A 24,469-nucleotide genomic window follows, 5' to 3' on the forward strand; every position below is an offset into this window, starting at 1 on the left:
TTTACGATACTTACTGAAAAATTAAAATATTTTTTATCATCAAAATAATTATTGTGCGCTCACTATGATTTTTTATACATTTTTAGCACAATTTTAAATAAAATAATTATAAATTTTTAATTGATAAAATTAATGATATTATACATGTAAAAACTATATCATAATTTAAAATATCTAATTTTTTTAAATTATATATTATATTTCACTTAATATTTTACATCCACACACATATGTATAGCTTTTCTCTCTTCTCTTTCTTTTTTTTTTTTCTCGTCAATTATCAGTATAGAAAACATTATTGGTACAATAAATTTATCATAATAAATTACGAATTAGATAAATAAAAGAAAAGAAAACCATTAAATGAATGGTGTAACGAAAAAAATTAAAGACAATTATTAATCTTCAAAGTTTTTACAAAAACAATTTAACCAAGTCTAAACACTCGTGCTAGTGTCTAAAAACATTATCCCCATGACAAAATAATAGGTGATCAAATGAATCAATTAAGATTTAGGTAAAGTAGCTATACTAATCTGAAAGTTCATAAACATTACTACTCCTATCTCTCTTGCTAACAAATATTTCCGTGAAAAAAATGTTGCAAACAAAGCAGAATGTGAGTTATCAGCTCTCTACAGGAACACGCCGAAAAAAGCCAGCGTTGAACAGAACGCTGACTCTTGACAATGCCTCGTGCATTCTCCAAAAGTCGAGCCATTTTCATTTCATTAGACGAGAAATGCACTCCATGTCTCGATTCTTTTAACATTTGTCATTACCACGCAAACAATAGTACTCTCTTCGGCTCTAAGGAAAAGTGTAAAAAAAGCTATAAAATCCATTTAAGTATTTCATCTTTAATAAACTTGCTCAAACATGAAACATCTTAATCGGATTTATCAAAAGTAAAGAGAAAAAAAGGACTGAAATCACGTGACAGGCGCAGTACTCAATAAAAATAGTCGAATTTTCGAGATAAGAGCCCACGAGGTGGATTGGTCCTTTTCTTCTCAGAGTGAATAATTATGTCTTCCCCGTCACTAGCTACTAGCCAGATCAACAAAGTTAAAATTGCACACAACAACATACTTTGACTCTAATTTTGACCATATTACTAAGCTGGAATACAAGTCTTCCACTACCAATTGAAATTACACTTTAATAAATTACACAGCACAACCGTTAATCAAAGACACACGACCGCTCGTGGATTCTTATTTGAACAAACCAAAGCTGAGTCATAAAACAATGACACAAACCCTGAGACACACAAAGAGCTTTGTCATATTCAATGGCAAAAGATAACCTTAAGCTCGCGCGGGGAGGAACACTGGTGCATGAGCGAAGGATTATCATGCGCGAAGGTAAACGTGGAAGGACATGCGTGTTTAAAGAAAGTGGAGTACACCGAGGCCTTACACGTTTGGGGGTTGTTGTAATGGTTCCTACAGCACAACTCATCCGTGTGAAAAGCTTCGCACCCACTCTTACACGCCACCACAGGACCGTGACCTGCGGGTACACGGTGCTGCAGCGGAGGAGGACACGTGGCAACTAAATCGGTACGACAACCCACGACGGGACACATGCCTTTCCCCTCGTGCGGTGTGACCGTCATGGGGACGTTAAAACCGTCGACGAGGCTAACGCCGTAAGAGGAGAAGTCGCCGTTACCGTGATGCACTTCCAACTGTGCCAGCGTGGCGGGGGCGGAGCCGCCGGCGCCGTTGCACTGGAGGCGGCCGCCGCAGTCGCCGCTGACGCAGGAGAAGTGGTTGCCGTTGTAACCGCAGCCGGTTCTGGCCCAGACCCGGCCCGACCAATGGGTGTCGGGTACGGGGATGGACTGGTGGGTGAGGGTGTGGAGGACGAAGCCGCCGCCTGCGAGAACTGGGTGGCCGGCATTGGGCTGGATGGCGGGCCAGACGGTGTAGTTGCAGTTGTTAACGAGGGTTAGAAAAAGTGACTGTGTGGGTGTGGAGAATGTGATGACTGTGAGAATGAGGAACGAGTATATGAGTAGAGATGGAGCCATGGCTTTGAAGGTTATGCTGCGAAGGGTTTTATTTGCTTTCATTTATAGACAGTGTTTAGTGTAAATTTCAACGTATTTCAATTATATTTGAAATTATTTTTTTAAAATAACAATAGAAAAGAAAGACATTTAAATAACTCAAATTTTAAAAAATTTATTTAATTTTACATTTTAAGAAAGAAGGAGAAAACGGAGGGTGTCATCTCTGGTGTGTTACGGAATGGGTGATACTTTTGTGTAATTTTCGTAAGACTGGACTGCCCTTTCTCTGGGTAGGGGTATTTGGTGTGGTGAGGGGCAAAGTTGGCATAGTAAGCAAGAAGGGAAAGATAGCTTTTTTCTGTGTGTTTTTGTCCTTTCGGTGAATTCTGAAAAGTTAGTCTGAACAAAGGACAAGACATGTCAGTGGGGTAACTGGTGATTCCGGTGAGCTGAACTGAGGTCCGAGGGGGTGCAAGTCTCGAACCTTCCACCTCCGTAATCTTAATACTAATTTATATATCTTCAAATTTTAAGATATATTAGTTTTAATTTTTTTATTTTGGTTTCCACTTTTTCTAAATTCCTCACTTTTGATGTATGAAGTTGAGATTTTACAAAATTTAAATGCATTACTATCTTTTAGTTAGCTAAATCATTATTAAAAAATATTAAATTTAAAAAATTTAAAATTTTATGAAATTATAAGAATAAAAATATATTTAAAATTAAAGATATTTAGTTTATTTATTATTTGAATTTTATTAATGATGTTTTCTTTAAAAAAACAAAATAATTGGTTAAACTTGTCGAAATACGAAACGAGGGCTTATTTGGAACTTGGCGTACTTGGGTGAGTGGGTGCAAGATTGCTACTTGTTATGGAGATAAGAAGCTCTGTTTTCGAGGTCATTGTCGGTCAACTTTCTTTTTTCAAGGTGACCAGAATTTTTTTATTTTTATTTTTTGCGTTTAAAATTTATGTTAAACGTAAGTTATGGGTTGAATAATTTATTTTCTATTAAATATTATAATAGTTTTAAAATATAGTTCATTTTTAAAAAATAAAAATATTTTAAATTTGGTAGGACATTAATTTTAAGTTTACTTTAATTTAAAAATTTAAAAATAATATTCTAAAAATTAGTATTTAATACAAGATAAATTATACGACATAATAAAAATTTTAAAAATTATTTTTATTTATTTTAAATTTTATCTATAAATAAAAATATTAAGGAGATAAGTTCACGTCAAAGGAACAATGTCAGGCAGTATAATTGATTCAAAATTATATAATATTTTAAATTTAGTTCAAATATACTTAAGTATTATTTTCGTATTGTTATATTAAATATAGATCTAGAATATAAATATAAAGACATTTTAATAAAGAAGACTTAGTATTAGATATTTAAACTTAGTTTTAGTTTCAAGAGTTGAGATTAATACATTTTTATTTGTAATGTCATTTACTTTTTTTTATTAAGAATTTCATTTTTAATTTAATTTTAATGTTTCTGAATTTTAATTTTTCTCTTTTATTTAAATTTATTTTATGCAATAATATATTTATCATCAATAAAAAATCCATTTATTTTAAATTTATACAAAAATTAAATTTAAAATAATTATACTATATATCTTTAATTTTTATTTTACAAAATATTTTAATTCAATAATATCCATGCAATGTATTAATATTATTTCATATAAAAATAATAAAAAACTTTTGTGATGAATATTTTAAAAATTCATCACATTGTTTTCTTTAGGTCAGTATTTTAGTCCATTTTCATTGGTTATTACATTGCTAACATGTTATTTGGTTTGGGCCTAACTAGTGTCTCTTAGATTAGGTCCAAAAGAAAATAGCTTTAACCAAGGGAGCAAGAATAGTCAAACTTTTATTGGGCCCTTCAAAACAATTAGGTTCTGTCGAAATATTCTATTTACCCAACAGGCAACGTTTGTTTTTGCATTGGCCATTGAGGCTGATGATTCTCTGTCACTGAAGAACAAAGGGAATGAAAATAAACCCCACTTATCTAATTTTGTTTACTTTTTTTTTTACACTCTCTCTCTTTCTCTCTCTCTATCTGTTTCATTTTTCCTTCAAACAGAACATAAAGGCATAAACTGATTTATGGATAACAAAATTTATGATGAGGTAAATTATTGCATAATATACTGTACTCGTGTAAAATAAAATGTATCGGACACTAATATATGGAGACATCACTGATTATGGTAGTTAAATATTTCATAATAATTTATTGAGACATCACTTAAGTGCATTAAGTTTGTGCAAATATTTATAGTGAATAAATTAGAGCAAACCAGACCAGTGGATTGGTTTAACTTAAGCAGATCATTGTCCTAATTTTATGGGCCACACGGTTTTTCATTTAGGTCGCTGCCACAATTTAGTGTGGGGTTCGGTGATTGATTTGATTAGAGGCCAATTCAAGCAATCATAACAACACTTGACTTTGTAACTAAAGATTTTCATCATCTCTCGCATAAGTCAGGCTGTCTATCATACTAGCTATAGCCTCTTAGTCAACTTCTTAAAATAAACGTACAAAAGGATAACAATTAACAAAGCAATGTATTAAGGCCAAGTGCAATGAACAAGGAATCTACATTGGCACACACAACACATAGTTTAGATGTAAAACCTATTCAACAATTGAGCATTATTACACTACGAAATAACTCAAATCATATCAAAAGGCAATTCAATGCTTTATATAAACGATTTTTCTGATCCATACAAAATTGCATATAATAAGAAGTTAAGTATAATATATTTTTTTTATTAAAATTATAACATTTAATATAATCAGTAAATTAAAATTTGTAATTTATAATAACAAAAAGTTTACCATACATAATTTTTTCATGTATAATATTGCATAAGCTTTATAGAGAAAAATATTAACATGTTTTTTAACATACCATTTATTATTAGTTAAAATTTATTAAAATTTTAAAAAACATAAAAAATAAATATTAATTTGTGTGAAAAAAGTGAAACTAAAATTAATTTCTTTTAATTTTTAATAAATTTTAAGTGAAGGGTATATTACTAGAATTACTCATATGTATAGTACTTCTGAAATTTATCAGCATCTATATCAATTGAAGTTGCTTTAACTTAATTTATGACCACAGATTACAGAGAATGCAAATATGTTAAGTAATAGGAAAAAATAATTGTTTAGAGAGGGTGCCGACATAACGGCTAAGCACTCAATAGAAAAATAATAGCAAGTACTTGTAAAATTATCACGGAAGCAATGATAACAGTTAAGAAGTCAATCCCTAATGAGGATAAAAACAGATTCTCGATCTTTTATAGTCGCAGTGTAATGGCATAGGATTCCCGGGTATCTTTTTACAAACATTCTCGCATAAATTTTCAAGTTTCGTCATGATTATATAATACCAAAAGATATAGCATATAAAAACTACGACGAACTCGTGACTTACGCCGCTAAGAGCGCAATACTCCTATTCACTAGAAGTGTGCCACAGATGAGAAGACAAATTTTCGTTCATCTCCTCTTTGCATGGCTTCTGATTGCAGCCTCTGCACTTAATCACGTCGCTGCTAATGTTCAGAACATGCAGTCAGGTATTTCACATTATCCTGTAAATGGTTCTGAAACTATCTTCTACTTGACTCTGCAATGGTTATTGCAACTAATTGTATGTCACGTTACTCCATATTTCTGCACACAGTTCATTTCAAGCTCAGAACCATACAGGCTAGCCCAAAGCCGCACACTGGACATGTCATACCTTCATGGGTTAGTAATGGACATCAATAACTTTTTTTTAAAATTAATTCTTCTTTAATTTTACTGAAAAATTGTATGACAGTATTCTGATTCTTTTTTTCTTTGGTCATGGACAATATTCTGATTCGAACAACAAAAACCACAGGCTAAAGAAGAGAAGAATCGTAAAAGCCCATCAGGGCCTAACCCTATAGGTAATCACCGGCCGCCATCTAAACCATAAAGGGGTGGAAACACTCATTCTTCGGCAGCATTCCGTAGAGACATCAATAGTCATTTCTCTCAAGTCATAGGAGATTAATGAACAAGTGTAGACTCGTAATTCTGCTTCTAGGAGCATTGTGTTTGTACAAAAGAGTATTTAATTGAATATTCGTACTTTATAAGCCAATGCATTGACGTTGTCTGACGGTATGCAAATTTTGATTTATTAAACAACCGGCTCGTTAAGTTTGTTGAAGACACTTCCTTAACAATTACACTAAGTAGTATATGTTCACAAACAGGCAGTGTACTTAACACCACTAGGCCTTAAGGCCTTAACAAAAACACCTTTAATAATTTTAAGACTCAGACCTGATTGTGAAGCACTCCATTAGTTCTAACACCATCGTCTCTCAACTTGGTTTTAACATTAACAAAATTCGGATTCCGTTCAACAATATGTTTCAATAGTCAGCATGCCGTGTCTCTCTCCATTCCATGTAAGATTTTATGCTCCCCAGGTTCCAGGGGCAAAAAAATATTCTGAACTGTAAGAAATTAAACAATGTCACAAGACAATTTGCTTTGGCTAACATGTAGAACAACTTAACGCAACAAAGATAATTTGCTGGATTAAATTACAAATTCAATAAATTTTGCCAACCCAAAAATGTTATAATCTCTTGAGATATACAAGACTCGCTATAAACTACAAACAACCGAAAGCTGTCCGTTATACAGCACGCTTCCGCTTTGAACGCTTGCTTCTTCTTTCCCTAGAAAAACTTTGTTGAACCTCTTCGCCAACTTTAGAAGCATAAGCTTCTTCTCCTACCTCCTGTCCCTGTAACAAGTTAAACTAAGCATTGGGAATTTTTTGTAAAAGAATTAAAATCCCAAACAAAAATCTTAATATATAACGAAGTCACATTAATTTTCTTAAAACAAAAAACAAGAATAAGGACAACTGCAAAACCAAGTGGCCACGTGACAGAATGGGACGGAAATCAGGACTGGGATCGTTTAGATGGTTAGGAGGGATGGGAGAAATAACAAAACAGGAAGCGGGCGGAAGAAAAAATTAAGAAAAATGAGTTTGGAAAAGGGTAAGAAAGAAACGGACTTCTCAAATTGCCAGGGATATTTGTATTTTCTTTTTCACAGAGAACGCATACCAATTTCTGCACACATTTTACCTTTGCTAGTGATATACTGGTAGTCATATTGTTAGCAGGTTTATAGTAAATAAATATGCAGTGCGTCGGATCGTTCCACTCTAGTTTTCTACAACCTTGTTAGTAGCATAGCAAGACCGCTCTGTGAGCTACAGAAAATATATATTGAAGGTAGTTTATATGTATCCACATTGTCAGTTTCAGTAGCAATCGATTTGAATTCATTTATAATATAATTTTCACTTGCACTGTTAAGTATCATGGCAGCAAGGCTTTAAAAATGAAGCAATAAATATGCTTTGGATGGCCAGGGAAGCCAAAGTTAATTGGAAGATCTTCAACAACGAACCAATCAAGAATCACAAAAGCAGACTAAATACATCATCGAATTTAACCTTACTGACACGGGTGTAAGAGTGCTTGTCAATTAAATGTTGTTCAACTTTTCTAATCTTCTTCAAGGATGACTTCTTCCTCATACTTCCCAACAGTATGCAGCACTTAACTGAGGTTGATGGCTTATGGAACTTAGAATTTTATATAAACGAAAGATGGAGAGCATCTCCTACAACAGAGAAAAATCCTATGCTAACAGAGTTACAACTTACAGCTAGAAAGATAAACTAGAAAATTCTAAAAAGATAACCAGATGTGTGGCCCATAGGACTGTGGTAGTGGCCCTATACATACATGTTCAACCTTTTCTTTCACTAATTAATTGAACCCCCTTTTCCCCTTTTCATTCTTCCCTGTTCTCCCCTCGATTCCCATCTCCCTTTTCCCTCTTCATTTATCCGCAAGTAGTTTTGCTCAAGAATGACCAAGTGCAACTAAAATTATGCAACAGGGAGAGAATTTTGAATTTTAAATCTAAAGCTGGCTGGGAGCGACTATTTTTTCTTATATGCAGGCAAATTAACTAGATGTTTCATCTTGGAAGTGATTGGAAATTAAGGTTAGTTGGACATTTCTCTTCGTATAACAGCATTGAATTTATAGATCAGGTTTCTGTGCAATATCAAATCACGTTAATGTGAAGATTTTTCAAATTCCTTTAATTCTTCTTTCATCTCAGCAGGACAGATCTATTACATAAAAATGATAACCAAGAAACACAGAAGTTGAATATTTACCTTATTGTCACTTTCTACATCCGAGACATCATCAGAAGCAGAATCCAGCGGCTGAACTTCTTCCACAGGAAGTGCCTTGCTTAACTTTTTCTTCTTCTCCTCTTCTTTTAACTGCTTAAACCTGTAGATCACCATTTTGTTATCCAAGAGGAGTTGAAACTCTCAATCTTGTAGCAGAAAACACTGACCTTTCACCAGCTCTTTCTGGCTGCGAAGCTGATCTTTTAGCACGCCCTGCAGTAATAATTCCACTAGCATTTTCACTCACAACAGGCTTTGCACCTCCAAATTTGCGCAACCATACTTGTTGAGCTGTGCTCAGGACATTGTTTGTAAACCTAGTAAAAGAAATAGAAATCAGGCAGATATGAAATTGTTTCATTTATTTCCCTTGGCACAAAATTAATGTTCTCAAAACTGTCTCCCTAAACCAAAGTTTTATCATGAGAAAGCATTCACTTGATGAACATGCTATTATTTTCTTCAGAATCAATTTTATTTCACAGGCATTTCTCTCTCTCTTTGTATGTCTGTGTTGCATGCATTAGGCAGGCATATCAAGGAAATGACTTCTGAATATATTAGCAACCCTTAATAAAACAGCATGTTAGATGTAATGGCAAAACTATGAAAAATATTTTTTTTTTAATAGAAAGGATTTTATCAATATAGTTTGTGAAAAACTAACCAGTAAATTGTTAGTCCTGATGGGACAGACAAGGAGAAGTAGCCAATCATGAGTGGAAGAAACTTGAAAAGAAGCAGTGAATTCTTTTGAGAAGGATCTGTCTGTCAAAAGATGTCATTTAGGCCAGCCTTGAAATCACAAAAAAAAAAAAGAAAAACAGGAATAACTGATATGTTTACCTCAGGAGGTTTCATGATTTCCATTGACACATATTGAGAAACAACAAGAAGAAGAGGTAAGACAAGATATGCTGCGGTATCACCCCAACCCAAAGGTGGATGTCCATCCTGCATAAAAAATGTTTGTTATGATACTGTATAAGGACAATGTACAAAAACAATCTACATAATAGATTTTTTTATTTTTTTTCGAAAGGAAAGAAAATAAGGAAAAAGAGTCAATCAAAGAGAAGAAATACTCAAGTCTAAAAGAATATAAAGTCATCTTTCAAGGTGGTCAAACATATGCCACATATACCGCACCATTGAGCTCCATAAAAAAATCACAAAGCAACTTATAGTAATATGCATTCCAACAAGAACAATGCTTCACTAAACCCAAACTGTTTGCATGTCTAGAAAAGAGACCAATGATCATAAAACTCCATGATTTCAACCCAGATAAAAAACTCAGAAAATCACCATATTTGATCATAAATTAAGTCAATGCTAAACGAGCATATCTCACATTTACTGAAACCTAAGAAGAGTAGCTGCTATAATATTGCAAATGGGTGAAATGAAAAGGAACCAGGCAGATGTTGTAGTGAACAGAGTCAACAGACTATCCCCTCCCCCCATAAAAATATAAATAAATAAATAAATAATAAGCTAAATTCCGGACAACAATTTTTATTCCACAACATGTACTGCATGTTATATACAATTTCATGTTATAAGGGCTCAAGAACCACTGCTAGGAAAAAGTTCCAAAAAAAATAGCTGCAAAGAATAAATAGTCGGATGTCTAGAAATCATAATGTTAGAGACTCATAGGCATTAGGGGGGAAAAAGCCAACTGCAAATTATCATTCCATTAATGAAGCAAAAAATATCATTCTTACCACAAACGGAAAAAGCCAAGAAATTCCAGATCCACTCTGCCTGGCAGCAATGGTAGTAGGACCACCCAAAGAGGGGATCCAAAAGAAACCCTCTGTTAAAAGTCCCTTCAAATTAAAGGTTTTCCATAATTAGCAAAAATATATTTTCCATGTGTAGTTCATCCATCAAAATCTCTGCAAATTACAAAGGTTTAGACCACTAATTACCTCATTTGCCACATTTGATAAAGCTTGATAGAGACCAATCCAAACTGGAATCGTAGCCAAAGTCGGTAAACAACCTATAAAAATTCATGAAATTGCTGTTGAGAGCGTATGGCATTATATGAATAGACTATATACAAAAACCAGACTAAGTCTCTAAGATAACAAGCATCGCTAATGTTGAAAAAAAGTTCAGGGGACAACGTGGATGAACAAAAGAAAAACATGTTGCTATAAGAACCACTACTTTAAAACCATATTTTTTGGTCATGGTATACGAGCACAATTGAGTTGTGTTCATACAAGTGCTATTAGTTCTGTCGCCAGTGAATTATTGTATTAAACCAGTGTTGAGAAGAAGAAAAGAAAACCAAAATTATGACAAAGTACCTGCCAGTGGATTAACCCCGGCCTGCCGATATAGCCTTGATGTCTCAAGTTGTATCCTTTCCTTAAAAAGAGGGCAAAAATTGAATAATTTAGAAAGAACCGTGCCATTGTTTTAAGGTAAAACAACATCAATATTTACTTGAGATCAAATTGGATGCTTAATAACCAACACCATCCCTCACCTGATTGCCAGCGTATCTTTGTTGAATGGCCTTAATTTTTGGTTGAAGATTTTGCATAGCCAGTGTTGATTCAACCTATATACATTTAATTAAAATCAGCACTTTGTGTAGTCAAGTGAAGCATATATTTTAAATTTCATATAATTGAAAGTTCAAATTCATATACAGTTAATCCAGATTATTGTGAAGGAGTATGTCAGACTTTGAAGAATAAAATATTCCAATTACTTTAGCATGAAGGAAAAAACTGTTTCTAAAAAACACAATTTACATAACTTAAAGACTTCAGTAAATTTACAAATATGTTATTCCTTATTTGGCTAAAGAAATTGCTATAATCTGTACCAACCTGTTGCTTTGTCAAGGGAAGCGTAAGGCCCTTAACTACAACAGTGAGTAATATGATAGCAAATCCATATGCATAAGGCACATGCACTGCAGAAAGACCATCCTTCAACACCTGGAAATAAAAAAAAAACATGACATAACACATAAAAAACAAAGTGCCTAAATAACAAGAAGCAAACATTCACAATTGAAAATGTTAAATCCTCCAAAAATTACATTAAACACGGAAAGGAATAACTGCGCTTCCAATTAGTCAGGTAGTTTGTTCTCTTCCTTTTTTCAATAATAAATTACATATCAACTGTAAAACAAAGGGCCAAAGGAATTGTGTAATTCATGAACAGTTTAATAGAAATTAGAAAGCCATTGGTAACAAATATCACTACTCTTTCCAATTCCAAGAATGGCTCTCCATATCACAAGAAAGCAATGATTTCGACATAGATAGAACCCCTGGCAAATAACAGCACGAAAACTTTAACTTATTAATCGAATTCATAGCTGAAAAGTGAACATTAAACACTTCGTCCGCAGAATATCATCTCAGGCACAGAACTTACAAAGAATTGAACAATATTGTCATCATTCTTCTCCAGTAAACTTCGTTCAAAATCAACGATTCACTCTTCCTAAGCAAAACTCAACAACGAAGAGGAACATAAGATCATCTATGCAATTCTTCCTAAGCAAAACTCAACGACGAAGAGGAACTTAAGATCATGTATGCAATCTACACGACCTCGAGCAAACAAGCTCGACGAATTTCAAGGCTCGTACTCCGCACAGGATTGAATCACACAACTAGCTCAGTCTTAATACATGCAACAGAATCCTTATATAGAAGTTAACCACCAACAAGCACGAGTTGCGAAGTTCACCTTGAGAACAAACTCCATGGCTTCAGAGATGAAGCCGAACCAGCCTCCGTTCTTCTGTACGGCAACATCGGTGGAGGTCGCCACGTCGGTGGAAGTCGCCGGGTCCGCCGCAACCGCGGCATCGGCGAGCGTGTAAAGAAGGCCTTCAGCTCTGGTGACGATTCCGGCGAAGTCAATGGAGTGGTCAATGGATTGAATTGAGGGAATTTGGTGGAAGCTGAAGTTAACCTTGGTGGTGACTAGCCTGGTGCGGTGGGGGGAGTGGTGGCGAGGGAGCGAGGGAAGCGGCGTACCGATGAATGAGGGAGAAGAAATGAGTGTCTTGGCCATGGATGAGAAGCTTTTGAAGGAGGTTTTGCAGGGACGTGTTCAGCTTCTCATAACGGATTAGAGATGAGAGAATATTTTGCGAATTATCCCCATTTTTTTTGCGAGGCAAGGACAAAGCGCACGATGGCCATAGCTAGATTTTCCTTCTGGTTTTCAGCCAGGGGCTGAGTGCCACGTCACAAGATTAGGGGCTCTATGGTCTTTGCAAATTTATTAATTTCAACAAATCGCGATATTTTTTTTCCAATAAGGCCGAAAATGGAGTTTTTTTTAAATTATGATTATAAACTTTTTATTCTTAATTTTTTGTTTCATAGAGTAAAACTCAAATGTTAAATTTATATACTTTAAATAAATGGCTTAGCATTGAATTAGACACAAATTTAAAGCGTTCACTTTAACTTAATTTATTAGCACCTTGTAATAAATCAAGTTTATAATGATATTTTTTATATTATCTTGATTCTTTAAAAATGAGTGATATTAACGTTTTATTTTTAATTTAATATGACATTTAAAAATAATATATAGTAAAATATAAAATTATAAAAATAAGAGATTCAACAAGTTATTATTAACAATTTTTTATATGATCATAAAAAATTAAAAAGAAATAAAGAAAAAATTTAAAAATTTTAAAGTATACAAAATTGACATTAAAAATTTTTAAATGGAAAATTTTGACATTAATATAAAAAAATTATTTTAAAAAATAAACATACAAGTTTATAAAAAATTCAAACTGATCAATATTACATTTTCATAATTTTTCACAAAGTTTTATGTTTCAGTAATTTTTTCTAAATTTTTCATATTAAAAAAAGGCAAATAACAACTCCCATACATAACTATGCCAGTGATGTTGTTACTTGTTTTTAAAGTTAATATATAAATTCGAGCAAAAAATATAATATGTAAAAATTAGTCATCTATACTACAATATTTTTCAATTTATTTATTACGTAAACTTTTATCTATATTTTAATTTTGTTTGAAAATTAATAACGATAATTAAAATTATGATGAAGTTATGTGCTTTTTATGTGACCTCTCTAAATAAAGAATTCGAAATTTGTTGCGTTAGTAAAAATGTGATAATATTATATTATGCGATAGAAATGTATAAAATGTTAAACAGTGATTCGACATAAATAATGGTATTAGTTTTATTATAATCAATTAATGTCTGGTAACTAGTGACACCGTTGCGTGAGATTGTTTAAAAGTTTAACATGTAATCTTTATATGAATTTAACCACCATACATTGCCTATTTTATTTCTTTTGTAATCTTTGTTTTATTCTTTAATGATGTACTTTTAAATAACCTGGATTTCATAAATAAACTCATTTTCACAGGCCTTCAACGTTTTTTTCTTTCTTTTTTTTAATTTCTACCCAACATTTTAACTAAATATTTTACTTTCTCATTTTTTTTCTCGTTCTTATTGTTTCTTCATCTTTTCGCTTTTTTTCTTGCGAATTCTTCAAATTCAGACATGAACACTCCTACAGTGACGCGTTATGAGATTAAGGATTTTAGGTTCATTGCAAATATATAATTTCGACAAATGACAAATCCTTGCTTCCATTTTAAGAGAATATAAACTCTATCAACCCTAAATGATTTTCAACTGATTTCAACCAAACGCTTAGTAATAAGCAACTTCACATTTGCCGCTGGAGATGCTTTATAATTTCTATACCAATCCATTTATTTTATATTTTAAACTATTTATAATTAAATTTCAATTAAAAGAGAAGCGTGGTTTTGAAAATATATATCCGAACTATACATAGCGATTAGCAACTTTAGTAATTATACTTTGCGAGGGAAATATCTTCCTCTGAATATCGGTTTACCTGATATTTAGAAGATATGTTTGTAAAAATAAGCAAAATTTTCATTTTTTATTCTTATAATAGTTTTTTTTTTTGTTATTTAACAGTTTTTTTTATTTAAAGATTTATTTGGTATAAAAAAAATATTTTAAGTTAAAGGTCATGTTAAAGGAAGTTACATTTCGACAAAATTTTGAGCGTAAAAAAAGGAGTCAAAAAATAGGCCTGAACATAAGAGCATAGTGAAAGATTATTCAAAACCTTTAGTTTTTATTAAAAGTGACACATTTCGAGTTATTTTAAGGATATTTTTGTCACATTGTTGATTTTTCTCTAAGCTGCTTGAAAGACAAGAAAATATTTTAAGTCCACAAAATTAAAGGCTTTTTTGAGGAGTTTTGAAGAGTTTCCAAGTCACTGACACCCAAAACTGCTCAAAAAACAGGATTGATAAGAAAATATTCTAAGTCCACAAAAAACTGATGGCTTTTCGAGGCGTTTTGAGGAAGTTTTCAAGTCCTTGACACCCAAAACTACTCAAAAAACAGGAAGTTGTCAGAAAATATTCTAAGTCCATAAACTTGGTTGAGCTCCAAAGTCCCTCCAGAATTTCTCAAAAAACAGAAAGTGATCAGGAAATATTCTAAGTCCACAAACTTGGTTGAGCTCCAGATGTCCTCCAGAATTACTCAAAAAATAGAAATGAGCAAAGAAAATATTTTAAGTCCACAAGACCAAGATAAGCTCTCAAAACTTCAGAATTGCTCGAAAAGAGAAGTCAAGAAGAAATTATTCTAAGGCCATAATACTAAATGAGTCTCTTGGGTTTCTCCCATAAATATTCGAAAGATAGAAAAACAAGAGTCTTGATAGGTCAAGTCATTGCAAAATTCAAAAGCGGTTACCAGCAGTTATCAACATTCACCACTACGCAAAGGAGATCGTGGGCAATAGCAGTTACGAAAGAAGTCCCAATCAACAACACGATCATAAGTAATCGTGGATAATGTGCATCAACAGTTGAAGGAAGTTACTAAGAAGTGCCCGCAAAAGGAGGAGAACGGTGGTCTTCATGTCTATAAATACTCCAAAGCACCATTTTACAAATGATGACTTTTTGCACCCAAACACTGCACCTAAACTTTCTGAAACGTTGAAACCCTGCACCGTGCCAGACACCAGCTACAAGGAGACCCACGGTAGCCGCTGTTCGCCGTTGTGAGGAGTCGTACATTTACATTCCAGCATATTTACATTCTTGCACATTTACCTTTCTACAATTTATTTCCGGCTTCTTTGTTTGCTTTGGTTCCTTTTTCTGCAATTTACTTTCTATTTAGCACATTTATGTAAAAAACATCTACTTTTGATTAAATTCTGTTTCATTATTAGTTGCTATTTCTGTTTAATCCTCTGCTTTATAACGTCAATCATACTGTTACGTTAATAACACACTTAAAAGAATTTAAGAAAGACCTAATCCAGTCCCCATATTATTCTTTAATTATTTATTTACAATTGTCATTTTTCACTGTAAACAAGATTAAAATAAAAAAATTATATATTTAAATTGTTGTATTTTGAAGTACAAGATATACGTACATACAGTATACCTTAAAAAAAAAACGGAAATAATTTGGTAATGGCAATTATAACAATGATTTATTTATAAAATATTTTTATTATTAATATAGTTACAATAGTAATATATCGTGAGTTTCTTATCTAGGCTTAAGACTGTAAATAAAATTATAGGTAAAGTATTATTATTAGTATACTTATAAGTTGTTAATCGAAATAAAAAATAATAAATACTCTTAAATAATTAGTAATCAGTAAAATTTGAAAAGATAAATTACAGCAAATCTGTAAAATGGACCTTCTCTCCTCTTCAACTTATCATAATGATGATATTGAGCATACAGACCCAATAAAAAAAAACGTTAACGAGCATTTTTGCTTTTGAACACGCGCATAAGTATTTTACACGGCGTGAATGAAATCCAATTGGCCAGTTACATAAAGCGCACGGACGACGTCACCAATTTCAGCCAATGGCGCGGGAGAAAGGAAAAAAAATCTATCCAACGCAGAAAAAAGCCACCGCCACTCGTAAACGGTTAGCAATTTTAGTTTCAGCGCGTGGGGCTCCAACGCGTGCCACGCCACCGCGGATTCCTAATCGGAAAATTCTCGAATCAACTAGAGAACGTTGAAGAACCCCACACACCCCACTTAACACTTCACTTTTTACTCAACCCAATTACATTAAAAAACAAAATATCCTACCGTCCAAATTATTGATCCAACGGTTCACAACTCACTGACCGAACCTTCCAGAATTCGAACCTGTTCTTTATAACACACCACTTCCCTCCTTGCTCCTCAATTCAGTTTCTGAATTTGCCGTAGTTTTTATTCCTTTTCTCTAGAAATCGCGTTTTTAGCCTCTTAAGGCAAAATTGTTGAGTAATTATGGCTGGAAAAGGCGAGGGTCCGGCGATCGGAATCGATTTGGGAACGACTTACTCTTGCGTCGGCGTTTGGCAGCACGATCGTGTTGAAATCATTGCCAATGACCAGGGTAACAGAACTACCCCTTCCTACGTGGCTTTCACTGACACAGAACGCTTGATCGGCGATGCGGCAAAGAACCAGGTCGCTATGAACCCAATCAACACTGTTTTTGGTAAGTACTCTCAAATGATGCTCTTAACACTTCATATTTTGCGATTTTCTTCTCTTCTGGGGATTTTGTAACTTATTCATGTCAACTTTTGTCGAATATTCAAATTTAAATACACTTTTGTTTAACCTTAGCCAGTGCTCTGTTACGATACTTATCGTTTTTATTTATAGAAAAGTGAGATTTAATAGTTGATTTGTGTTTTAAGAGGTGTTTGGCAGACGTTTATTAAGTAGGTTTTAATTTTCTTTGAAATTAATAAATTAACCTAATAAATGAATGCTTAATTAAATTCTCAGTGCATGCAAAAGCATCCTTAGTTATACAATTAAATTGTGAATTGTTTGTTGACTATGTTGGCTTGATTTTGGCGCTGTCCAGATGCTAAGCGTTTGATTGGAAGACGTTATAGCGATGCTTCGGTGCAAAGTGACATGAAATTATGGCCGTTCAAGGTGGTTGCTGGTCCTGGCGACAAGCCTATGATTGTGGTGACTTACAAGGGGGAGGAGAAGCAGTTTTCTGCGGAGGAGATATCTTCCATGGTTCTTATGAAGATGAAGGAGATTGCGGAGGCGTATTTAGGTTCCACGGTGAAGAATGCCGTGGTCACCGTGCCTGCTTATTTCAACGATTCTCAGCGTCAAGCTACGAAGGACGCTGGTGTCATTTCTGGTCTCAACGTGATGCGAATTATCAACGAGCCTACCGCGGCTGCAATTGCTTACGGGCTAGACAAAAAGGCTAGTAGCTCCGGTGAAAAGAACGTTCTCATTTTCGACCTTGGTGGTGGGACTTTTGATGTTTCGCTTCTTACCATTGAAGAAGGTATTTTCGAGGTGAAAGCCACCGCTGGTGATACTCACTTGGGAGGTGAAGATTTTGACAACAGAATGGTCAACCATTTTGTTCAGGAATTCAAGCGGAAAAACAAGAAGGATATTAGTGGAAATGCCAGGGCTCTCAGGAGGTTGAGAACTGCATGCGAGAGGGCAAAGAGGACTCTTTCCTCTACCGCTCAAACCACCATTGAGATTGACTCTTTGTATGAGGGTATTGACTTCTACACAACTATCACCCGTGCTCGGTTTGAGGAGCTTAACATGGATCTATTCAGGAAGTGTATGGAGCCTGTGGAGAAATGTTTGAGAGATGCGAAGATGGATAAGAGTAGTGTCCATGATGTTGTTCTTGTGGGTGGATCTACTAGGATCCCCAAGGTTCAACAGCTATTGCAAGACTTCTTCAATGGAAAGGAGCTTTGTAAGAGCATCAACCCTGATGAAGCTGTTGCCTATGGTGCTGCTGTGCAGGCTGCTATTCTCAGCGGCGAGGGTAATGAGAAGGTGCAAGATCTTCTATTGCTGGATGTTACGCCTCTCTCCCTTGGTTTGGAGACTGCAGGAGGAGTCATGACTGTGTTGATTCCCAGAAACACAACCATTCCAACCAAGAAGGAGCAGGTGTTTTCAACCTACTCCGACAACCAACCTGGTGTGTTGATTCAGGTCTACGAGGGTGAACGTACGAGGACTCGTGATAACAATTTGCTTGGCAAGTTTGAGTTGTCTGGTATTCCTCCAGCCCCTAGGGGTGTTCCTCAGATCAATGTTTGCTTCGATATTGACGCCAATGGTATTTTGAATGTGTCTGCCGAAGACAAGACCACTGGACAGAAGAACAAGATTACAATTACCAATGACAAGGGTAGACTGTCTAAGGAGGAGATTGAGAAGATGGTGCAGGAAGCTGAGAAGTACAAAGCTGAGGACGAGGAGCACAAGAAGAAAGTGGAGGCCAAGAATGCTCTGGAGAATTATGCCTATAACATGAGGAACACAATAAAAGACGACAAGATTGCTTCCAAGCTGCCTGCAGATGACAAGAAGAAAATTGAAGATGCAATTGAGCAGGCTATCCAATGGCTCGATGGAAACCAGCTTGCGGAGGCGGACGAGTTTGAGGACAAGATGAAGGAGTTGGAGAGCATTTGCAACCCCATCATAGCTAAAATGTACCAAGGTGCTGGTGGGGACGCGGGTGGAGCCATGGATGAGGATGCTCCTTCCGCTGCCGGTGGAAGCGGTGCTGGGCCCAAAATTGAGGAAGTCGATTAAGCTAAACGTTAGTCATGGGTCATGGGTGTTTCTTGATTTTTCCAAGACCCTTTCGGATAGTCACATGTCGTGCCTTCATGTTTTTAATTGGGATTGTTAAGTGTACTTTTCTCTCCGTATTTTCAATGTACTTTACCCCCCTTTTCAACGTGAATTATAAAAGAAGTAGTTTGCTCATATCATATGGTTTATCGATATCGTTTCCATATTGCTTAATGTTTACAATTACTATTACCATTCCGTTAACTGTGCTTCAAAGTTCAAAACATGGCTCGCCAAGTTTTGGCTTTGCATCATCCCGCAATAAACAGTCTTCTATTTTTTGTCAACGCATAAAGCAGTCATTTGATTGACGCTTTTTCTGGTGGTCTTTTTTCTTTGGTTGGTCTACAAGCAGTCTATTGATAAATGGATCACTGATTATAACAAATGGGGTGTAGGCCCAAAATAAGCTGGGCATGCTAATAGTTTGAAACTCTTGGTCCACCGAAAAAAAACTGAATTTCCGTTTTATTTTTAATAAGGATGTAAGGAACTTTAAGGCAGAGAATGGTTTGCTGAACAATAACAAAAGGGCGTAGATAATGGTTTGGCCCGTAGAAAATAGTTTGGAACGATAATTAAGGTTATATTCAATTTGTTAGTCGTGCTCAAGCTATTCTTGCCAAATAATCAAGTAAAATTGCGAAATAAAGTTAAAAAATTATTTGTACGTTTTTAAATTCTGTAACCGCATTGGTATTTCAAACTACAGATGTCTATGTGTACTGCATTATTTTTAGCAAATATGCCGTGAAGAACATATATTTTAGCATTTACTAATGTTACTGTGACATGCATGAATTTTAAGATTTATGCGTATTAAAAAAATCCATTTTAACACTTGATTGTATTACCGTAGATTCTACTAATAAAAAATGGTAAATTTTACGGTATTTTACAGAGAATATTCTATGATTTTTCACACATAAAATAATTATAATTGTTGATTTTATAAAATATATAATACCCTTTTAATTTTAAATATAATCGTTAAGTACCTGTAGAAAGTACTCTCAAATTTTGAAAGCAAATTCTATTCGGAAGAGTGAGGTGGGCTAAATTCTTTACAGGCCCAACTTGTTTTAAAATAGAGTTACGCCCTTGAAATTTTTGTACATCATGAACTTATTTGTTCTATTGCACTATTTGTTAATAGTTTTTTTATAGGTATTAAATTTTATATATCTTATTATTAAATAATATTTTTTATTGAATATAAAATTTATAAAAAAGATATACAAATAAAAAATTATTTGATAGTATTAGATAATTTTATTTAAGCATATAATGAATTTTAAAATAAAAATATTAATTATAAAATTACATATTTACAAATGATTAATTTATTTAAAATTTAAAATACATAATTAATCTTTTAACATTATATTATTTATAGGTTAAATTGATAAAATTTAATTATCATGAAAAATGATCAAGTATAATAACTTGATCTTCGTCCTTTTAAAATTATATACTATTAAAAAAATTACTTTTGTTATGGTTTATATCATAGAATTATTAAATTATTTTAAATAATTTAATTAAAATTATACTGATAGTATACCATTGTTGAATCATAAATAATAGCTGAGTTTCGTAATAATCACTTCAAAAGGCATATTTACATACTTTTTAATCAATTTTGATAATCTTTGTCAGAGAACTGGTTTTAATAAATTTCAATAAAAAAAATTATTTAAAAATAGTTATAAATGTACAGGTTTTTACATTAGCAATGTATTAAAATCTACTAGGATAAAACTATAACGGATCCTATTTCATAGTAATATAGTGTTTGAGTAATGTGCATGCAAAAGCAGCAGAACAAGGTGAAGGGAGGGAGTGGTGCTTCGATTCTCTTCCTCCAAACCATTCACGATAACATGCGGGGAATGAAAGGTGGCGCCACTTCACTACTCATCTTCCTTTGCGTACATCCACGTAGCCGTAGCAGAACAAACAGCATACACATGATAGGCTTTGTTCCGAACAAGTCTCCTCAGAACTCGTCAAAATAGCCATTCAGCTTATTTAAATACAAATAGCTGTATAACCATATTTAATATTTTAATTTGAAAATAAATTAATAATTTTCTTTCTATTCAAAAAATAATTATTGTTATAAAAGTATGTGTAGTTTAAAATTTTCTTAATTCAACGATTATTTCTCATATTTTCTTTCATATTTTATAATTTTAAATAATAATTAATAATGCTTTGAAAAAAGGTGTGTATTTTAACATCATAACTTAATTTTATCTTTATAACATTTGATTATTAATTATTAATAAATTGTGTTTATTAAAAATTATATTAATCATAATAAAATTATGATACTTGTTTTTAAAATTTATTCTATATTATAGGATTTGTTAACTTAAATTTTTAGAGTTGAATTTAAAAATTGAAAAGTAAATTTTTTAATTAAAAAAATTATTCTGAAGTTATAAAAATATAATAAATATTTTATTTTGTAATAATTTTTTGCACAAATAGTTGTTAAACTCAATCTTAAAAATGAGAGTCAACATTTTTTTATTTTATATATTTTTAAAGAAAATTAAAAAAAGTATCAATGTTAATATTTTTATTATATGTATAGATATTTATTTATAGAATCTTTAATTTCTTTAGCAAAAATTTAAAGTTTTACTGTTTTTTTTAATATGAAACTAAACTAAATATAAATAAAATTATTTAAAAAAAATCTTTTTATTTAGTACCTTTTCTTAAACATATTAATCATTTGAAAAAAATATGATTAAAACACGCATATGGATTTGTCTAATTTGTATTTATTTAAAAATTAGTATTTATAATTAAAATTTACATTTTAATTTCTATACGAGTATTTATTTTTATACCGTAGTCCATTTTATTTAACACCATTAATATGCTTATAAACGATAATGACTTGTAAAAAAAATTATATAAAGACTAAATTTTAATTTTTGTGTGTCTATAAACCAATTTAAAATAACGTGTAAAATATAAAAAAAATATTTTTATAATTTAATTTTGAAATAACTATATAACAAGAGACTATTAAGTATAAATACATACCATTTTTAAGATGCATTTAAAAGAATGAATTAAATATTAATTAATACTTTTTAAACGTTACTTCTACGAATAATAAATGATAGGAAATACTATAATATTGTAATAATATTTTTTAAATAGTTTATTTTTAATCAACCGTCGATTTTGACTGAAAGAATTTTTTTATTCATGATAATAATTTAAAGGAAAATTATAAAAAATAATTAAATAAAAGTAAAAAATAAAAAAAGGCATAAAATACTCTCAATTACTATAAAAATAAAAAATTGAGATTTTCGTATATTGTAAGTATATGTACAACTTTAGTGTCCCTAATTTTATTGATTTAAATATATTATAATATATATATATATATATATATATAATACAAAATTTTGATTAATTTAAATTAAATAAACTATTGTTACACATAGACTAAAATACGTAAATAAAAAATATAATTTAATGCATTGTCATTGTATTCTTTAGTATAATTTTAATATTTTTTAAAATTTACGTAGCCATAATGTTTATTAATAAATTTTGTCTTTAAAAAATATGTGAGTATTTAATATATATTGTCTAGGCATAAGACAATTTTATTCAAATTAGTTAAGAGTGTTTGATATTTTTATCTTTTTAAAGATAAATTTTACAGTATCTTGTAAATTATGAAAATATTTATATCTTTTTAGATGCATTATTAATAATTTTATATCAATAAATAATAAAATTAATAATTTAATTAAAAAATATATTTATATTTATAAAATATTAAAATAATTATAATCGTTAATTTAAAGAAAGTGTATAATTTCCTTTTTAAGTTTATAGTAGCAAATATATTTTCCTAATTATTACCTATTGTATTTTAGATATTTTGTTATATTTTTTTATTTACGGTTCATAATTTGTGTTGTTTTGAAATTTAAGATTCATTTTTTTTTTGCTAATGTTTAAGATTCATTTTTAAACTATACTATTATTTAATATTATATTACTCTCCATTCATACATTAAGAGAAAAAAATTGTATTTATTTATCCATATAAACGTTTTAATAATAATAATAATTTATTAATAAATTTTTAATGCGTGTCGAGTGACACAAATAAAAAATTAAAAAATAAATTATTTTATTAATAATTACAGCATTTAATATTATTATTGTATTAAATGTTATAATATTATGTAATTTTTAATAAATTTTAATATAGATATATTTTAGCTGTCCGTCTTTAGATACATTTTAAAAAATATTTTATTAATTATGCTTACAATTATTATATGAGCATGAAGTATAAGTGAAATAATAAATATGTTAATCTTAATTTTTAAAGTAGAAATTTTTAAAATTAAAATTATTAATATTTTATAAAATATTAATATTTATTATACGTTTATGACTACATAATAAATGTGTTCAGTAAAAAAGTATTATTTTTATATGTTTAAACTCAATTCTAAGAATTACTATTAATAAAATTCATAAAATAATAGTAATTAATATTAGTTTAAGCTTTAACATACATAGTCAGATAAATAGATTTTTTTAATTGAATTGATGAATGAAAATAAAAAATAATATTTTAATCATGCCTCTTATTTATTTTATTTAATTTTTTTACACAACTTTAAATAATAAAAGTATCAAAATGGAAGGGGTATTGTACAATGACTCTTCTCATCAAGTAATACTTTTGATCTTATTTATATATATAAAAAAAACACCTAAGATCAATAAAAAATAGTTAATGTCATAAATTTATATTTTATTTTAAAAATAGATAAAATAATAAGTAGTCAAATTAAAGTGTTATATATTAAAATTTTAAATGAATACATGAGTTTTTAAGAATAAAAGATGAATATCTTGTTAATATAAATCTTACAATAAATAAAAAATATATATGTATATATATAATTTAACAACCAGTATATATTTTATAGAAAGAGCAGTTGATTTTTATAAATAAAATCAGAAATAGTCTTTAATGATAGTGAGTAAAAAATTAATAAAAAAAGTTACATTAAAAATTACCTAAAACTAGGTAATGATATTTTGAATATATATTTTAAAAATATTTGAGGGAACTGATTAGCAATTGTAAGAATTGTAGAAAGATAGTGAAAAAGTGAATAGTGAGAAAGCAGGAAAGCACAAACTAGTTGAACATGATAGTCAGCGCAAAAGCCCCTTATTGTGCAGAGATTGAATTGAGAATTGAATATGATGAGCACTCTATGAGGTCCACTTTTACTCCCTACATAGCATTTCGTTGACCGTGTATCAGGGACATTTATGGCACATACGTCCAACATCA

General features: G+C 31.5%; 4 protein-coding genes across 7 annotated transcripts; 2 read left to right on the plus strand and 2 right to left on the minus strand.

The window, feature by feature from the left end:
* Window positions 1-1,218: 1,218 nt before the first annotated feature.
* On the minus strand, window positions 1,219-2,038 carry LOC113859279 (osmotin-like protein). Its single transcript, XM_027492089.1, has one exon. The coding sequence runs from the start codon at window positions 2,036-2,038 to the stop codon at window positions 1,292-1,294; it is 747 nt and encodes a 248-aa protein (XP_027347890.1). The 3' UTR covers window positions 1,219-1,291.
* A 3,496-nt stretch (window positions 2,039-5,534) lies between these two features.
* LOC113857740 (CLAVATA3/ESR (CLE)-related protein 46) lies at window positions 5,535-6,113 on the plus strand. Its single transcript, XM_027489914.1, has 3 exons — window positions 5,535-5,657; window positions 5,765-5,832; window positions 5,969-6,113. The coding sequence occupies exons 1-3, from the start codon at window positions 5,558-5,560 to the stop codon at window positions 6,044-6,046; spliced, it is 246 nt and encodes an 81-aa protein (XP_027345715.1). The 5' UTR covers window positions 5,535-5,557; the 3' UTR covers window positions 6,047-6,113.
* Window positions 6,114-6,424: 311 nt separating this feature from the next.
* LOC113857739 (inner membrane protein PPF-1, chloroplastic) lies at window positions 6,425-12,543 on the minus strand. Its single transcript, XM_027489913.1, has 11 exons — window positions 12,089-12,543; window positions 11,212-11,322; window positions 10,863-10,937; window positions 10,681-10,741; window positions 10,294-10,367; window positions 10,087-10,191; window positions 9,203-9,310; window positions 9,024-9,124; window positions 8,524-8,673; window positions 8,336-8,456; window positions 6,425-6,871 (listed from the first exon to the last, which is right to left on the minus strand). The coding sequence occupies exons 1-11, from the start codon at window positions 12,416-12,418 to the stop codon at window positions 6,761-6,763; spliced, it is 1,347 nt and encodes a 448-aa protein (XP_027345714.1). The 5' UTR covers window positions 12,419-12,543; the 3' UTR covers window positions 6,425-6,760.
* A 4,097-nt stretch (window positions 12,544-16,640) lies between these two features.
* Window positions 16,641-19,543, plus strand: LOC113860254 (heat shock cognate 70 kDa protein 2). Of its 4 annotated transcripts, none has more exons than XM_027492974.1 (3): window positions 16,641-16,948; window positions 17,327-18,565; window positions 18,731-19,235. In XM_027492974.1, exons 1-3 carry the CDS (start codon window positions 16,735-16,737, stop codon window positions 19,060-19,062), a joined length of 1,785 nt encoding a protein of 594 aa, XP_027348775.1. In that variant the 5' UTR covers window positions 16,641-16,734; the 3' UTR covers window positions 19,063-19,235. The 4 variants fall into 4 exon arrangements, with proteins under 4 accessions (XP_027348775.1, XP_027348777.1, XP_027348774.1 ...); XM_027492976.1 differs by having other exon boundaries at window positions 17,327-18,291; window positions 18,682-19,235; XM_027492973.1 differs by having other exon boundaries at window positions 17,327-19,543.
* The last annotated feature ends 4,926 nt before the right edge of the window (window positions 19,544-24,469 follow it).

The sequence above is a fragment of the Abrus precatorius genome, unplaced genomic scaffold (assembly GCF_003935025.1).
Source record: "Abrus precatorius isolate BTA unplaced genomic scaffold, Abrus_2018 Scaffold2, whole genome shotgun sequence".
Taxonomy (NCBI): domain Eukaryota; kingdom Viridiplantae; phylum Streptophyta; class Magnoliopsida; order Fabales; family Fabaceae; genus Abrus; species Abrus precatorius.

Excerpts from the sequence above, each read along its gene's own strand:
- LOC113857740 (XM_027489914.1), top strand. The coding sequence starts at position 5,558 with ATGAGAAGACAAATTTTCGTTCATCTCCTCTTTGCATGGCTTCTGATT. Across the intron at positions 5,658-5,764 it reads TGTTCAGAACATGCAGTCAG|TTCATTTCAAGCTCAGAACC; the intron begins GTATTTCACATT and ends TTCTGCACACAG. Across the intron at positions 5,833-5,968 it reads GACATGTCATACCTTCATGG|GCTAAAGAAGAGAAGAATCG; the intron begins GTTAGTAATGGA and ends CAAAAACCACAG.
- LOC113857739 (XM_027489913.1), bottom strand. The coding sequence starts at position 12,418 with ATGGCCAAGACACTCATTTCTTCTCCCTCATTCATCGGTACGCCGCTT. Across the intron at positions 11,323-12,088 it reads CCATGGAGTTTGTTCTCAAG|GTGTTGAAGGATGGTCTTTC; the intron begins GTGAACTTCGCA and ends TTTTATTTCCAG. Across the intron at positions 10,938-11,211 it reads TTCCCTTGACAAAGCAACAG|GTTGAATCAACACTGGCTAT; the intron begins GTTGGTACAGAT and ends AAATGTATATAG.
- LOC113859279 (XM_027492089.1), bottom strand. The coding sequence starts at position 2,038 with ATGGCTCCATCTCTACTCATATACTCGTTCCTCATTCTCACAGTCATC.
- LOC113860254 (XM_027492973.1), top strand. The coding sequence starts at position 16,735 with ATGGCTGGAAAAGGCGAGGGTCCGGCGATCGGAATCGATTTGGGAACG. Across the intron at positions 16,949-17,326 it reads CCCAATCAACACTGTTTTTG|ATGCTAAGCGTTTGATTGGA; the intron begins GTAAGTACTCTC and ends GGCGCTGTCCAG.